The sequence below is a fragment of the Schistocerca nitens genome, chromosome 9 (genome assembly GCF_023898315.1).
Source record: "Schistocerca nitens isolate TAMUIC-IGC-003100 chromosome 9, iqSchNite1.1, whole genome shotgun sequence".
Taxonomy (NCBI): domain Eukaryota; kingdom Metazoa; phylum Arthropoda; class Insecta; order Orthoptera; family Acrididae; genus Schistocerca; species Schistocerca nitens.
In genome coordinates, this window is record NC_064622.1 from 412,345,322 (window position 1) to 412,363,318 (window position 17,997).

At 42.1% G+C, this 17,997-nt stretch overlaps 1 protein-coding gene across 1 annotated transcript in view; it reads left to right on the forward strand.

Annotated features, from left to right (window-relative positions):
* LOC126204281 (protein still life, isoform SIF type 1-like) overlaps window positions 1-17,997 on the forward strand; it is a 534,865-nt gene that overhangs the window by 136,007 nt on the left and 380,861 nt on the right. Inside the window, exons 7-8 of the mRNA XM_049938668.1 lie at window positions 590-646; window positions 12,511-12,739. Coding sequence (XP_049794625.1) covers window positions 590-646; window positions 12,511-12,739 — 286 coding nt within the window. The remainder of the gene's footprint in view (window positions 1-589; window positions 647-12,510; window positions 12,740-17,997) is intronic.

The window sequence follows — 17,997 nt, forward strand, 5'->3', positions numbered from 1 at the left end:
CCTTCCCTTATCGCTAAAACTTTCTGTACTATATTCTTCGTATTGTTCTTCGAGAGTAGGTTATAATTTTAATGCAATTGTTGTATTAGTTAGGCCGCCTTTCAGTTTACTTTTAGCTAAAACGTAGTTACTATATTAGAAAAAGTAAGCGTAGCTTGCACGCCTTGTAGAGGTACATGTATTTTGTTTAATTTTATCTTTCGAAAGTGATCTATCGCAAAAAAGGAAAATAAAAGTAAAATGGTTTGTACTTTTGAGGAAGTGTAAGCATATTCGGTTATAATTGCGGGCCAAAGTAATTCATCTGCAGAAAATGTAGATAGCACCCGTAAACTGAAAATATGTGCTAAATGAGGTGGCGTAAGACATTTCAGCTAGTGGAGAATACGCTCTGAACCTCCTACGGTGGCCTTGTGGCACAGCCCGACATGCGACGTGGAACGGACAAAGCGACAGCACTCTGATGCTAAGCAAGGCCACGTATGGGGAGAGTTGGAACTTGATATTTTTCTCAAGCCATGTTCGACACAACCCTTTTATTTTTCTACACTGACCATTTCGCATTATCACCAAATTTTAATTGTTACAGAGTTCGCTGAAAGTCTTCCTGGATCCACGCAGCGCAGCCCGTATCCATCTAGAAGGCGTAAGTACATACATGCATTTTTGAGCTTGTTTCTTCACGGTACAAAACTGAATTTTATGCATTTCTTTCAGGGGACGTTAATACCATATATATTTGGAAGAATGCTGCCTTGTAATTATTTATCACAACCAATTTCGGTATTTTCCGTTCCTCCAGGCAACTGTACAACGACAAAACAGAAGAGAACGTACTGTACCATAAAAGTGGAATGCAAAGTCCTATGAAACCAATAATCAATTTACGAAAGAACACAATCACAACGTCACATGTCATACACGTCGTCACATCAGAAGAGCGATTTATAGTCAAAAAATGTATAAAAATTATCTCAAGAAGGTAGTAGCTAGGCAATGTGGTCAGTCGGTGGCAAACGATAAACTGGCTGTCAGGCACACAGGAAACGATCTGGGAAATTCAACAAACGAAAGGTTATACAGACCAGAGACTACAACTGTGATATTAACACAGTAACATACCTGCCTACACTACGCCATGCAGGGTAGATATTATTTAAATCGACAGACTCTGGGAGGCTGCACAGGACACAAAAACAAATATTTCTCTAATGTCATAATTTCCCATGAGTATTATTTTATCCGGTAGAAGGAGTATTCACTCTTCAGTTGTAATGACTGGTTTGTTGTTCTAACGGTTCCTATTGTACTGGTAGAGAGCTTACTTCACTCTACAGTATTAATAGCTGTTTCACTTTCATATTTAATAGTTGGCAACCAATGCTGTACAACCGCAATAAAGTCATGAGATGTTCAATTGACTCTTTTATTAGAACATGTTACGTGTTTCGGGATTACACCCATCTACAGACATCAGTTTGTGATGTCTGAAGATGGGTGTAATCCCGAAACGCGTAATATGTTTTTATAAAGGAATCAATTGAGCATCTCATGACTTTATTGCGACTGTACAGCATTGGTTGCCAACTATTAACATAAAAATGATCGCAGGCCTCAGACGTATTTTCATGTCCTATATATCACACTTTCATATTTATTTGTATGTCTTGATCCACCACGGTACTTGTTTACTAATGGAGCGAAACACCTAGATTGAGTACACTGTTATAGTTAATGCTTACCACATAGTGATGGAGCCTTCCACAGTTCACATGTGTGGAGTGAGTTTAACCCACCTACCACATTCACTGGTCCTTGTCACATGCAGTTGTACGTGAATGTGTGTGCAGGTATTGTTGGTGACTGTTTAACTGGGCCCCATCTGCTACCTAGGCCATTAAATGACAGTCATCATTAGAGTTTCCTGGCTAGAGCATTGCCACAGTTTATGGATGACGTACAACTTGCTCCAAAATGGTTCAAATGGTACTAAGCACTGTTGTTGTGGTCTTCTGTCCTGAGACTGGTTTGATGCAGCTCTCCATGCTACTCTATCCTGTGCAAGCTTCTTCATCTCCCAGTACCTACTGCAACCAACATCCTTCTGAATCTGCTTAGTGTATACATCTCTTGGTCTCCCTCTACGATTTTTACCCTCCACCCTGCCCTCCAGTGCTAAATTTGTGATCCCTTGATGCCTCAAAACATGTCCTACCAACCGATCCCTTCTTCTAGTCAAGTTGTGCCACAAACTTCTATTCTCCCCAATCCTATTCAATACCCCCTCATTAGTTACGTGATCTACCCACCTTATCTTCAGCATTCTTCTGTAACACCACATTTCGAAAGCATCTATTCTCTTCTTGTCCAAAGTAGTTATCGTCCATGTTTCACTTCCATACATGGCTACACTCCATACAAATACTTTCAGAAACGACTTCCTGACACTTAAATCTATACTCGACGTTATCAAATTTCTCTTCTTCAGAAACGATTTCCTTGCCATTGCCAGTCTACATTTTATATCCTCTCTACTTCGACCATCATCAGTTATTTTACTCCCTAAATAGCAAAACTCCTTTACTGCTTTAAGTGTCTCATACCCTAATCTAATCCCCTCAGCATCACCCGATTTAATTTGACTACATTCCATTATCCTCGTTTTGCTTTTGTTGATGTTCATCTTATATCCTCCTTTCAAGACACTGTCCATTCCGTTCAACTGCTCTTCCAAGTCCTTTGCTGTCTCTGACAGAATTACAATGTCATCGGCGAACCTCAAAGTTTTTATTTCTTCTCCATGAATTTTAATACCTACTCCAAATTTTTCTTTTGTTTCCTTTACTGCTTGCTCAATATACAGATTGAATAACATCAGGGAGAGGCTACAACCCTGTCTCACTCCCTTCCCAACCACTGCTTCCATTTCAAGCCCCTCGACTCTTATAACTGCCACCTGGTTTCTGTACAAATTGTAAATAGCCTTTCGCTCCCTGTATTTTACCCCTGCCACCTTCAGAATTTGAAAGAGAGTATTCCAGTTAACATTGTCAAAAGCTTTCTCTAAGTCTACAAATGCTAGAAACGTAGGTTTGCCTTTTCTTAATCTTTCTTCTAAGATAAGTCGTAAGGTTAGTATTGCCTCACGTGTTCCAATATTTCTACGGAATCCAAACTGATCTTCCCCGAGGTCCGCTTCTACCAGTTTTTCCATTCGTCTGTAAAGAATTCGCGTTAGTATTTTGCAGCTGTGACTTATTAAACTGATAGTTCGGTAATTTTCACATCTGTCAACACCTGCTTTCTTTGGGATTGAAATTATTATATTCTTCTTGAAGTCTGAGGGTATTTCGCCTGTCTCATACATCTTGCTCACCAGATGGTAGAGTTTTGTCATGACTGGCTCTCCCAAGGCCATCAGTAGTTCTAATGGAATGTTGTCTACTCCCGGGGCCTTGTTTCGACTCAGGTCTTTCAGTGCTCTGTCAAACTCTTCACGCAGTATCTTATCTCCCATTTCGTCTTCATCTACATCCTCTTCCATTTCTAAGCACTACGGGACTTAATATATGAGGTCATCAGTCCCCTAGATTTACAACTACTTAAACCTAACTAACCTAAGGACATCACACACATCCATATCCGAGGCAGAATTCGAACCTGCGACCGTAATAGCAGCGCAATTCAGAACTGAAGCGCCTAGAACCGCTCGGCCACAGCGGCCGGCACTTGCTCCAAGGCAGAGCCGCCGGCACGTTTAAACCGTCCTGTGTCTCGGTTCTTGAACCAGCTTCCATAAAAGTTGATTGGCAGAGGGGGTTCTGTACCACGGCCCACTCGATCCCCTGATATGATCCATCTGGACTTTATAGAGTGGGGAGAGCTACTCAACCTTGTTTACGAAACCCCTGAGAAATCAAAAGAGGATCAGGTTGCCCGGATAGTAGCAGTAACAGGAGAAATTAAGAACACCTCTGCAGTCTTTGACGGTGTCGGAGCGTGACTCGCCAGTGTAACCTTTGTTTACAAGGCAATGGTTGAACCGCTTCAGTAATTGAAATAATAGTGTTGTGTTGATGTTGTTGTCTCTTGGTAATACAGAAGCACAAATTGTTTGTATTCCTATTTGCGCACTGAAAGTACGATCTGGTGTCCTCGTAAAATGATGCCTCACAGGAAAACACATAGCAAAAGGGTTTTCAATGTCCCATGAAACATACCAGATTTTATTATTTTAATTAATTTTCGTCAAAAGAAAACTTCTGCCAGTTTAAAAATCCTCACAGGAGAATATGATATTAGAAAAAAAATATTTGTTTTGGTGTCCAATACAATCTTCCAGACATTGTCCATTTAAATAATTTTGACCCTGTATAATAATGCAGAAGTATAGCGGTCAGCTGGCAATGTTTAACGAAGAATGTAATAGCTGTGCCTTTCCTTTTTTTTCCAGTGGTGTCGGACTCTATCTAAATATATGTACGAGCTACATATGACAAAAACGTAATACATAAATTACAGAATAACTTTCTAACAAACGTAGTTGTCATCATAATGGATAAGGTAAAGCTAACACCAATTAACCTAGTTATACCACATAATTGAAAATGTATTACTATCGAAATGAGTGAGAAGTACAACATGTAGGCTCAAAATTACATGTCATTTAATTAATTAAAACCATTATCTAATAATTCAAGAAAATAAAAAGTGTAAATCAATAAATCTTCATTTGTTCATGATATTAAAATTGTTCCTACCTTCCCTCTTGTGCTTTCCGTTGTTTTCCAAACTCTTTTCTTAATTCTGTCAGTACACATTCTGATCACCTATCGCTAAAATCTTGCCCATTTCGTCTTATTTCTCCTGATACTGTCCTCATGCACCGGTACAGTTCTTCGTGGGAATCCATATCTCATCATCTCTTTTACGGTCCCATATTTTCTTCACTGTTTTCCCTCCCTTCTTTCTTTAGCTGTTATGTACTGTATCTTCCGAGTGTTACGGTCTCAGCCATATATAGTACCACATTTCTCTCCGTTGCCTTGGAGTATGTGATCTTAGCATTTTTAGATGTATTCTTTTTATTGTATACCTGTTGACAAACAAAAGGTTGACTTCATTTTCTTTAAATTGTCTATTATTTCCTCGTTCCTCTCGTTTCTTCCTTTCATACAGAGCGATTCAGCTGCCCTTACCGATATCGCTATATGCCACCTCGCAATGTTATACCTTGTCTCCAAAAACCACGTGTGAGATTTTGATATTCTCCCTTACGCTACGCGAAAGCTATTAGTGCTAGAGCAAAAATAAGCAAGACCTTTTTGTAGGACATATAGTGAGTTAGATTTTGAGCTGGGATGCGTTTTCGCTGGAGGCAAAGGTTTTCCAATTATTCAAGAAAAACGTACAAAAACAACCTTCAAACGCCCTCTAGCTCGTAGCATTGCCCCCTACCGCTGTACAAAAATTTGCGACTACACGAATTATTCCCATTACTCGACGTTTTTTGCTCTCTACTGACTAGGCTTTTACACCTCCAGCATATCCAACTGTCTCGTTAACATTATTAATTGAAGATGCCCGTGAGGATAATGAAAGGAAAACGACTTTTTTAAACGCTACGCTAAAACTAATTACGTCAACAATCCGATTCAGTCTTAACCCTTGAAACACATTAGTTTCGTAGTCAGGCCTGGCGAGTGCATTGATGTAATCGTTAATTTTATGCTGTTCAAATTCACAAAATTGTTAAGTAAAATTCACACAAACGTCTGTTTTACAGTTTTCAAGTACCCAGCAAAGCCGGTGGAGTGATGATGCCAGTCAATGAAGACCGGATAAGATCGAATGTGGGACATAGTTCGTGCAGTCGCAAATTTTTGTACGTTTGTAGTAGGGAGTGTTATGAACAACGTACTAGAAATTCTGACCGGTAGGGGCTGAGTGTAGGAGACTGGCTGCGTTTGACTGTAACTTCAGTACGTTTTTCCTGAGTAACTCGAAAACTAAGGCCTCTATCGGAAACGATAGCAGTACAAAATTTATCTACTTTAAATTTTCTAAAAAAGCTCCCGTTACTTTTTCTGTAGGACTAATTGTTTGCGCGTAGCAAACGAGAGAATATGGAAATCTCATAATGCAAGGCAAGATATAATATTGCGGGGTTGCATAAAAGGATATCGGTAAGGTTAGCTGAATCACTGTGTATATGCTCTCAGGTATTTAAATTTCTTACTATATGCAGGCTGACTTCTGCGGTATTCAGTCCCCAGTGGTATTCGGTTTGCCCGCATCTCGTGGTCGTGCGGTAGCGTTCTCGCTTCCCACGCCCGGGTTCCCGGGTTCGATTCCCGGCGGGGTCAGGGATTTTCTCTGCCTCGTGATGGCTGGGTGTTGTGTGCTGTCCTTAGGTTAGTTAGGTTTAAGTAGTTCTAAGTTCTAGGGGACGTATGACCACAGTAGTTGAGTCCCATAGTGCTCAGAGCCATTTGAATTTTGGTATTCGGTTTCTTTGTCTTGCTTGGTCCTACCGTTTTGGCTGTCGTGCTTAGGTTATCGAGTTGTGCATCTTCTTCCGTCTTACTTACTACAGCTGTATCATTCGCAGAGAATAAGTAGGCCACTTGGACCGTATTGCCTTTTTGTCATATTTGGTATTCCCATTTTCTCATTTACTGCTCTCCACTGCCTGATCACTTCGTTCAACACTATGGTGATTAAAACTGGTGACAATCGATCTCGCTGTTTGACAACGTCGTTGATCTTAAACTCTTCCGTTAGTGCTTCTCTGAATCTTACTCTGGGCTTTTGCATCTGCGCGAATTCCCGTTATTCGTTCTCGTGTAGTGCTGTCTAATAATCTGTTCTTCAGGAACGTTGTAACAAACTGTCTGTCAATGGAATCGTACGTCTTCGCGGAGTCAACGAAGGTTACTACCGTCTTTTTTGTTATTTAAGGGCCTATGTTCTATGAGTTGTATTAGGGTAAAGACATACATGTTTTACTATGCATCTTCTTCCCTTTTTAAAAACAGCTTGATAGTCTCCAACGTCACTTCCTTTATTTCATCGACAGTCAGTTGCTTCCCTGACTACAATGGTAGGTATTGCTGAAAGCAAGGAAGTTTATTGAGAATTATCGTGAGAAGTACACCCAGAACATTTAATACTGAAAATTTCAGAGCTGACTAAAAATATGCTCGACTATCTGTAAACCTTGCCTTTTCCCGGGTAATAGCGACGCTCTCAAAGTCGGCAGGAGACAGTTCAGTTCTGAAAGATTTCGCAGAAGAGTGTGAAATCCGTCGATTAAAGCAACCGAAAAAATGTGGTTGGTGTCTTCCTCCTCATTACTTGCACACGTTGTAAGTGGCGCAGAGACGATGCGGTGTGGATATTTCTCGAAGCAGTCCTGGCTGAAGTTCAGGCGGTGGGAGTTGTCAAGCTCCTTGAACATCACAGTTGCTGTATCGATGACGCACATGTAGTGATGGTACATTTGTCCATAAGCGCTCTCCTACCTTAGGACATATCATGCTATCCTTCGTAGCACACTTCTCTGGTTATAAGCTTAGTTATTCATAGGAAAATAGTTTCCATACCCAGGCGTATACTTCTTCGAACTCTTTCAAAAAACTCAACCAAGGTGTCTACGGGTGATGTTGCGTTTCCCCAGATCGCGCTAACGATAAACTTCGTGATGGGTGCTTGGAGAAAAATGTTGAGGATGGTAGCCTATGAACGTAAACCTTACCCAATCATGCTCCAGAATATAATATATGGAAACTAGTGCTCTCCAGACTGGTACCGACTGGATGCTCTTCACTTTAACAGTACCTGTGCTTCTTTCACCTTTTTAAAAGCTGTGTTATCCTTAGACGTTCTACTTCTTATATCCTGCGCACAACTTCATTTTCGTGTCACCAAACTTCGCAAGTACCTACAAGACTTAACTTGTGCTCTGGATTTTCGTTCCAACGACATTTTGACGGAACCTTCAAGTTTATTGATTTTCATCCCTTTGGTCTTATCTACACTTTCTTGACCGTCTCAGTTACAAACTCCAGATCCATCTTTTATTGAGCCAACGTTCTCTGATAATTACTTTTCTTCTTCTACTTCCCCTTCTTCTTCTCGCTTCCGTAGTCCATTTCTCTGTCTTATCCCACCAGGTTTGTAGTAAGGAACTACTTTTGGAAGTCTATTTTCATGCATTCTATCTGCTTGTTACCATCTTCAGTTCCTGTTTGGATCTATTTTATTGTGCTGTGAATCAACTTGTATTTAACTTCTTAATGTCGTCATTTCGGAAGAGAACTTCTCTGATGCACTCTTTATCACTAAGGAGAATATCGTTTCTGCAGCGTGGATTCAGCTCATACCCTTTTGGACGGGAACCTAGACTTCAGATCTATAGACCGTAGTAGGTACGTAGGTACCTAGTACAATTTTATATGTGTTTCTTTTCTAGATTTTTACAACATATTTTAATTGTTCGACAGATTGCATTAATTTTGAAGATCTTGTTATAAATTTGACTGTCGATATTCCGTCGTATAGAACAGCCGAGATACTGAGAGTGGGTTACCTATTCTACCTTCAGGGGAGATCTGGACTAAGTATCCAGGATAAGGCATTCCTACTTTTTAAGCTGAACAGCAACAGACGGAAGTGCATAGAAATCATTAATTACAAATCTGCAACTATTGAAGTATGATGTGGAGTAGTTTAATTACGTTAGGATCAAATTAAGTACGATAAACAATTAAATTTCCACAACGGGGCAGAATGGCCACTTGTCCTACATGAGCTAACAAAACGGGCACTTAGCTACACCTAAAAAAATAAGGGGTACAAAACTGTTTTAAAAAAAAACTTAATATATGTAGTTGTAAAGCATGACTCGAGTTTAATTACTTACACTTTTCACAAGTAAAGATCGAAGTGTGTTCCTCCTGTACAGAGATAGTGTGCCCAGAAGAAACACAATTGGCACTGAATCCATTGCTCTTCGCATTACATGCACTTTCTATCTTCGTCATTTTCATCAAAAAGAGCACTTCCAGGGTTGAGTTTCCTGCTCTTCACAATTTTCTTTCCACTGCCTTTCTTCTATTCGGCTCCTTTCAGTTTTTCGTTTGTCTGCTCTTTCTTTATTTGTTACTATTAGGTCACTCTTATAAGGACTTGCTGTCAGTATTGCCACGGAACCCTTCTCTCGGAGCTGCTTTTGCTTTTCTCCCCTACAGAAAGTGGCAAGAGGCCACCACCGAGATGGGCACCTTGTCCACATTGGCGCCTTACACAAAATCTGTATACCCCCTAATAGCACGTCAGTAACTGAAGAACGATTTTGGAGTCAAGGTATAAAACTTCAAACACAATTTCATTAAAAAGACATAAGACACATTCCCTCTACACAATAAACAGACAATCTGTAGACTTATCTTACATCAAAACATACGAAACAAACACCGTCGCCGGCCGAAGTGGCCGAGCGGTTCTGGGCGCTACAGTCTGGAACCGCGCGACCGCAACGGTCGCAGGTTCGAATCCTGCCTCGGGCATGGATGTGTGTGATGTCCTTAGGTTAGTTAGGTTTAAGTAGTTCTAAGTTCTAGGGGACTTATGACCACAGCAGTTGAGTCCCATAGTGCTCAGAGCCATTTGAACCAGCCAAACACCGTCCCAACAGGCCTTGACGGCCCAACGTTACCGACCGGCCGTCACGTTATCCTCGACCTGTAGACGTCACCGGATGCGGATACGGAGGGGCACATGGTCAGTAGACTGCTCTCCCGGCCATTGTCAGTTTTCGTGGCAGGTAACGCTATTTCCCAATCATGCAGCTCCTCGGTTGGCCTCACAAGGGCTGAGTGGCCCAGCTTGCCAACAGCACGCAGCAGACCCAGATGATGATCCATTCAGCTATTAAACTAGCCCGACAGCGCTTAACTTCGGTGATCTGGCTGGAACCGTTATTACCACTGCGGCAAGGCCGTTCGCACTTACCTTGCGTCAGGGGAACCAAAATCCAACAAAACTATTACAATACTGAGTATGGGACAGCAAGCAGGTTAGACGTGACGGGGTGACTGGGCCCTCCATGATTAACAAGTTAAAGTACACTCATGTTCATGAATTAATGATACTGCTGATGCATGGTGAAACAACGCTCTGGTGGGCGGTTTGCGGGTTTAAATCATCTCGGGGTATGACAGGTGCATTTGACCTGCGGTCGTCGCACGGTGGCGCTGGCAGCAGTCCACATACACAGATGTGTGTTGGTGCATGTCAGAGTACAGTGCAGTGGGAAAGTGTGCAGATGTTTTCAGACGTGCTAATGGTGACCGTGTGTTGAAAATGGCTCAAATAACACATATGGGTGACGTTATCAGGGGTAGAATACTAGGGCGACAAGAGGCTGGTCAAACACAGCAGGTCGTATCACGGGCCCTCCGTGTGCCACAAAGTGTGATCTCAAGATTATGCCAACGATTCCAGCAGACAGGAAGCGTGTCCAGGCGCTACAGTACGGGACGTCTACAGTGTGGAACACCACAAGAAGGATATCTAACCATCAGTGCCCGCAGACGACCACGGAGTACTGCAGGTAGCCTTGCTCGGGACCTTACCGCAGCCACTGGAACAGTTGTCTCCAGACACACAGTCTACAGACGACTGAATAGACAGGGTTTATTCGCCCGGAGACCTGCAAGGTGCATTCCACTGACCCCTGGTCGCAGGAGATCCCGTAAAGCCTTGTGTCAAGAACACAGTACATGGTCATTGGAACAGTGGTCCCAGGTTATGTTCATAGACAAGTCCAGGTATAGTCTGAACAGTGATTCTCGCCGGGTGAACCGGGAACCAAATACCAACTCCTTAATGTCCATGAAAGGGACCTAAACGGAGGTCGTAGCTTGATGGTGCGGGGTGGGATTATGATTTATGCACGTGCACCACTGCATGTCTTTGACAGAAGGACTGTAACAGATCAGGTGTATCGGGACATCATTTTCACCAGTATGTCCACCTTTTCTGGGGTTCAGTGGGTCCCACCTTCCTCCTGATGGATGATAACGCACGGCACCACCGAGCTGGCATCGTGGAGGAGTACCGTGAAACAGAAGACATCAGCTGAATGCAGTGGCCTGCCTGTTCTCCAGACCTACACCCTATCGAGCACGTCTGGGATGCTCTCGGTCGACGTATCGCTGCACATCTCCAAACATCTACGACACTTCAGGAGCTCATCCAGAGCTGATCCAGAGTATGCCAACCCATTGTGCGGCCTGTGTACGTGTGCATGGTGATCACATCCCATATTGATGTCGGGGTACATGTGCAGGAAATAGTGGCGTTTTGTAGCACATGTGTTTCGGGACGGTTTTCTCAAGTTATCACCAATACCGTGGACTTACAGATCGGTGCCGTGTGTGTTCCATATGTGCCTCTGCTATTAGCACCAGTTTTGTGTAGTGCCACGTTATGTGGCACTACATTCTGCAATTATCCTTAATTTATGAGCATGAGTGCCCAGAACTCCGATGGCCACTTTGCCTGTCACAGACACTTTGCCCACCATGGCCACTTTGTCTGGCTCTCCCCTACATTATTTATTATAGTTTTAGATCTTGTGCGCTATTTTCGTTTTTATTAGTGCTGAAGAAGAAAAATTTGTTAACATCGAGTATATATTTAAATGTCAGGAAGTCGCTTCTGGAAGTATTTGTATGGAGTGCAGCCATGTATGGAAGTGAAACATGGAAGATAAATAGTTTGGACAGAAAGAGAACAGAAGCTTTCGAAATATGGTGCTTAAGATTAGATGGGTAGGTCACATAGCTAATGGGGAGGTATTGAATAGAATTGGGGAGAAGAGGAGTTTGTGGCACAACTTGACTAGAAGAAGGGATCGGTTGGTAGGACATGTTCTGAGGCATCAAGGGATCACCAATTTAGTATTGGAGGGCAGCGTGGAGGGTAAAAATCGTAGAGGGAGACCAAGAGATGAATACACTAAGTAGATTCACAAGGATGTAGGCTGCAGTAGGTACTGGGAGATGAAGAAGCTTGCACAGGATAGAGTAGCATGGAGACCTGCAACAAACCAGTCTCAGGACTGAAGACCACAACAACAACAACCGTGCAGTTATATTTAGAAGACAAAAAATTAAGGAACAAACGGTTCTTTGAAGATTATTTTCATTCTCTTGAATTATTACTTGACCATCTGCATATCATAGAGTATTAAAAAATTGCTCTGTGTTGAACTGTTTGATCATCTCCTGTCTTAATTGTTCTTATCTTTTCTCCTACTACTGTTATCGCCTTGCCTTCCTAATCCTCTGTCTGTTAGTTTGTCAGTTCAGCCACTGACAAGCGTCGGTGAAGACAGCTTCCTTGTCCAACACCTCTTCCAGTACCCGCCGTTCGTGCTCCCTGCCTACCAGTTTGTGCTTCGTATGTGCAGACAAGTGACGCGCGTTGTCGCACTGTTGGCAGGTCCGGGCAGCAGCGCCAGCATGAACAAGTCGTCGACCCTGCCGCTGCCGCACCGCGCCGTGGAGCGGCCGGCCTCCAGCGCAAGCAGGGACCGGGACCGGGACCGGGACAGGGATAGGGACAGAGACCGCGAGGGCTACTACAGCGACCGCAACGAGCTCATCCGGGAGCGCGAGCGCGAGAGGGAGCGCGAGAGGGAGCGCGGCTACCTCAGCGACCACAACTCCAGGTCAGTAGCCCGCCGCCTCACTGCTGCCTAGTGCTGTGACTTGCTGCCGCATCTCAGTCTGTGCCCATCGTACCTGCAGGTCTATGTGGACAAGAGACGTCAGCACCACCCAATCTCCTATCATCATCCTTGAGGCCTTTAACCCCATCCACAAGTCTGTTATCCATGTCCATGTCTGTAAGTACAGGGTGACAATTACTGAACTACATTAAAAAAACGCAAATTAGTTACAAACCTTGACGTGCACACACTGTATTCAACATGTAAGCAAACAATCATGTCGGAGGAACATCCGCAACTGAGCGTTATACCAGAGGTTGAAAATACCGCAACAGCTGTAAGGTTCTTTAATTTAACACACGACCAGTTTCGGGCTCTTATACGCCCATCTTCAGGTGTCGTAACTTGGTGCAGTGACACCGAGCGCTGCGGTGAAAGTGTACAAGACGAGGTGTGCTGCCAACGAGCTCAGATCATGGGGTCATGCGCTCGTTGGTAGCACACCACCTCTTGTACACATCCACCGCGGCGCTCAGTGTAATAGCAAGTTACGACACCAGAGGATTGGTGTATGAGATCTCCAAACCGGTCGTGTGTTAAGGGGGGTAGGTCGTCAAACGGGCCGACTTCGAGAAGGAGAGGCACAACAGGACATTTTAATTTAGACTGTCTATACTTTTACAAATAAATTCATAAAACTTTGTTAGCATGACCAGGAAGGATTCAGGATTCACACTCATAGCAGAGGAAGTTCAAAAACATTGAGAAGGCACCCACTTGCCTTTCTCATACTGTGGCATCAAGCAGTCAGGCCTGCAAGATGAGTGGTTTGCCAGGCGTGTGGATTCTTCCTTAATTTATCGAGTAACATGAATTCTCGTATCTTACTCTTTAGTTACAAATTATCCTCCTGTGTGAATAACACGCAACGGAAACACGCATCTGACTATCAGTGATTTATAGAACTCTGTTTGTACACTACGCACTGGCAATACCACATTTACTTTTTTGTCTTTGATTTAACGGCTTTTATATAAATTCGGGACATTATGGCAACATACAATTTAATGAAAAAGGCCACCAATCTCTTTCTTTTCACTAGCTGATTTATTCCTAAACACACAAATTCTACAACCTACGACAATATCATATGAGAATTTCCGCCCAATGGGCATGGCTTTACATTAGTGAACCTCTATACTATGGTCTCGTAATCTATTTACCGCAACAGTGCACTTCTTGGACAGGATGGTGGATCTTTTATTATATCTCACGCTTCGACTCTCACAATCATCCTCACGAAACTTTCCTCCAGATCGAGCGATACAGAAGGAACAAGCATAACCCACAAATCTTTCGAAACTACCTTGCTACTCCCATGCAAAACACACATACCCAAATTACATGACATACACAACACAACAATATGAAATATTACACAAAGAACGGTTACAACTTCATCACTTTCCGCTTTCCCACTTCAATCAATATTTATCCCAGTTTCACACAGACACTGCCCCACTTTGTAATTCTACTTTCCTACTGTGAACTCTGGAGATAAACGCACGTCTTCCTGTGCAATGCAAGCCAAGTGGCGTTGCTGGAAAGACGGCTGACTCACCTTGATTCTCTCTCAGAGTTTAAATTTAGCGTCACACGGAATGATATTTCTTAAATATTTCAACTTATGATACACACGCTATTTCTTAAATATTTCAGCTTATTGTACACACGCTATTAATTCAGCTTAACTTATGCACACGGAAGTATCTCAACTTACAACTACACGTGGGCTCATTGTGACCGTTGGTTTACTACAATCCCCTTAAAATTACCTGCCTCACATTTAATTCTCCCCACAAAAGTTCCTGAGAAAGAGAAATTATTAATTCTAACTACTCTTAAATATTCCACATCCATACCATGCCTCCACTCTTTCATTACGGAGCACAACAAAAAACAGGTCTTTACAGCAGAAGGTCCAGCGGCAGAGCGCTGAAACATGGCCGTATTCCGGTTCTCTCGCACCTCTGTCGAAGTGGGAGAAGCACCTTGCTACCTTATTGGTCAGCCACATTTCAGACGCTCAAAGCTCTGGTAACTTCCATCTCTTTGGTCCCACCAAAGGTGGCGAAAGGATCGACTCAAAGATGATCATTTATTCACATTCACTATCTGTGGTTAGCAGACGACCATACATTCATTCATTCCACAGATCTCACCAAACTGGATGTAGGGATTTATTTTTGAGGGAGTGCACATGTGATCAATTAAATAAATAAGTTGTCATTCTTTCCCACACTGGTATCCGGCTTCGCTGTATTAATTGAAATTGAGTTACTTTACAAAAAAAATGTGTTGTTCTGACAAAAATATCGAAGTATTTCGTACCTATTTTCAATGTCGGGCGGTACTGTACCCTTTCAACATAACAAAACAAATTTCTTTACATGTGAAATTTCATCATTTTTTTCACTTGGTATTGGCTGCATTTGTTGCTGTAGGTACACTTTTCTTCATAAGTAAGAGAGATTCTTCGATGAATTTTGCACAGCATACAAACCATACTTACAGGTGTATGAAACTCTATAATTTCCCAAATCTGTTAAAAACTGTGCTAAAAATTGAGATAATTAACTATAAAATACGAGTTTTCTCTAAACACGAAGTTTAAAAAGTAACAGCCAATTCATTTTTCCAGAGATTAAATAAATTCTAGAGTTTCATACACCTGTAAGTATGGTTTGTAAGCTGTGCAAAATTCATCGAAGAATCTCTCTTACTTATGGAGAAAAGTGTACCTATAGCAACAAATGCAGCCAACAGTAAGGGAAAAAAATCATGAAATTTCACATTTAAAAAATATTATTTTTCATGTTTTTGAACTTCTACTGCTGTGAGTGTGGATCCTGAATACGTCCTGGTCATGCTGACAAAGTTTTATGAATTTGTTTGTAAAAGTATAAACAGTACAAATTAAAATGTCCTGTGGTGCCTCTCCTTCTCGAAGTAGACCCGTTTCACGTCCTACCTCCCTTAAATAAAAGAACCTTACAACAGTATCGCTATTTTCATCCTCTGGCAACATGTAAACTTCCCATACTCATATTCGAATTTACGTTATGACATGTTCGATATGCCTGCCATCATTGGCCATGATGTGGCGCAGACGAATAGCGGCTTTCTGCATGGCCCGCTGAAGTGTCGGAACATCTATGCCGTCGATGACCTCCTGAATGGCTGTTTTTAGCTCAGAAATGGTTTTGGGCTTATGCTGTATACCTAGTCTTTAATATAACCCCACAAAAAGGAGTCGCTTTATAAAAAGGGAGGATGGGATAGTGTAGATAATTTTAGACCTATTTCTATGCCGTCGGTGTTTACAAAAGTTATTGAAAAGGCTGTGTGTGTAAGGATAATTGATCATTTTATATCATACTATTTGTTATCAAATGTACAGTTTGGCTTTAGAAGCCGTTTAGCAACTGAATATTGTATATACTCTTTTCTCTGTGAGGTACTGGATGGGTTAAACAAAAAGTTTCGAACCCTTGGTGTAATTTCTTTTTTTATTTAACTAAGGCATTTGATTGTGTTGATCACAAAATATTGCTCCAGAAGTTGGACCATTACGGAATACGGGGAGTAGCTCACAATTGGTTCACCTCTTACTTTAGCAACAGGCAGCGAAAGGTCATTATTCACAATGTTGATAACGGCTGTGATGTGGGTACTGTCAAGTGGGGTGTGCCCCAGGGATCAGTGTTGTGGCCACTCCTGTTCCTTATTTATATAAATGATATGCCTTCTAGTGTTATGGGTAAGTCTAAAATATTTCTGTTTGCTGATGACACTAGCTTGGTAGTAAAGGATCTTGTGTGCAACATTGGCTCGGTTTCAAATAGAACAGCACATGACCTCAGTTCATGGCTTGTAGGAAATAGACTAACGTTAAATCACAGTAAGACTCAGTTTTTACAGTTTCTAACACACAATTCAACAAAACCTGACGTTTTAATTTCACAGAACGGGCATATGATTAGTGAAACTGAACAGTTCAAATTCCTAGGTGTTCAGATACATAGTAAGCTGTCGTGGAAAGCCCACGTTCAGGATCTTGTTCAAAGACTTAATACTGCCATTGTTACTATTCGAACGGTATCAGAAGTGAGTGATACTTCGACACGAAAATTAGTCTACTTTGCTTATTTTCATTCGCTTATGTCCTATGGTATTATATTTTGGGGTAACTCTTTCCATTCTACAAGGAGGTTTTTGGCTCAGAAACGGGCGGTTCGGGCAATGAGTGGTGTGAGTTCACGAACCTCTTGTCGACCTCTGTTCACGAGTCTGGGTATTTTGACATTGGCCTCTCAATATGTATATTCCTTATTGTTGTTTCTTGTTACCAATATTAGTTTACTCCCAAAAATAAGCAGCTTTCACTCGGTTAATACTCGGCAGAAATCAAACCTGCATTTGGATCGGACTTCCTTAACTCTAGTGCAAAAAGGTGTGCAGTATACTTCTGCATCCATTTTCAATAAGCTGCCACTCTAATTCTAAACTCTTAGCAGTAATCCACGCGCTGTCAAATCGAAACTGAAGAGTTTCCTCATGAGTCACTCCTTCTATTCTGTCGAGGAGTTCCTTGAAAAATTAAGTTGATTCTTATTGTATTGCTGATAGCGTTTGCTTAAACTTATGGACTGACTTTTTTCAGGTTCATCAGCATTTATTTTTATCTGTTATTACTTTTATGTTGTAATTTCATATACTGACACGTTCCATGACCTTGGAGAGTTGCTCCTCAATTTGGTCCTACGGAACTTGACGTGTAAGTAAATAAATAAAGATCCGGAGAATACGGCGGCCAATCGCGGTCCATAGCAGTGGTCTCTGAGTACCCCAGGACAATAAACTCCTGCTTCGATTGGATCGAACTCCGTCTTACATGAATCACATCTTGTCGAAATCAGGGACACTTTGGATAATGGGGATGAAATTATCTTCCAGAACCTTCAGGTACCGTTCGGTAGGAATATCGCACCGATTGTTCCGTGAATGGACATTGCACACCATGCAGTCACCCATTGAGGGTGAAGAGACTTCTCGATCATGAAATGCGTGTTATCAGTCCGTCAAATGCGCCAATTTTGCTTGTTGACAAACTCATCCAAATGAAGTGGGCTTCGTCGCTAAATCAAATCATACAGCGCTTACTAGTTCTCATCATGCCCCACTGCCAACCATGCAGT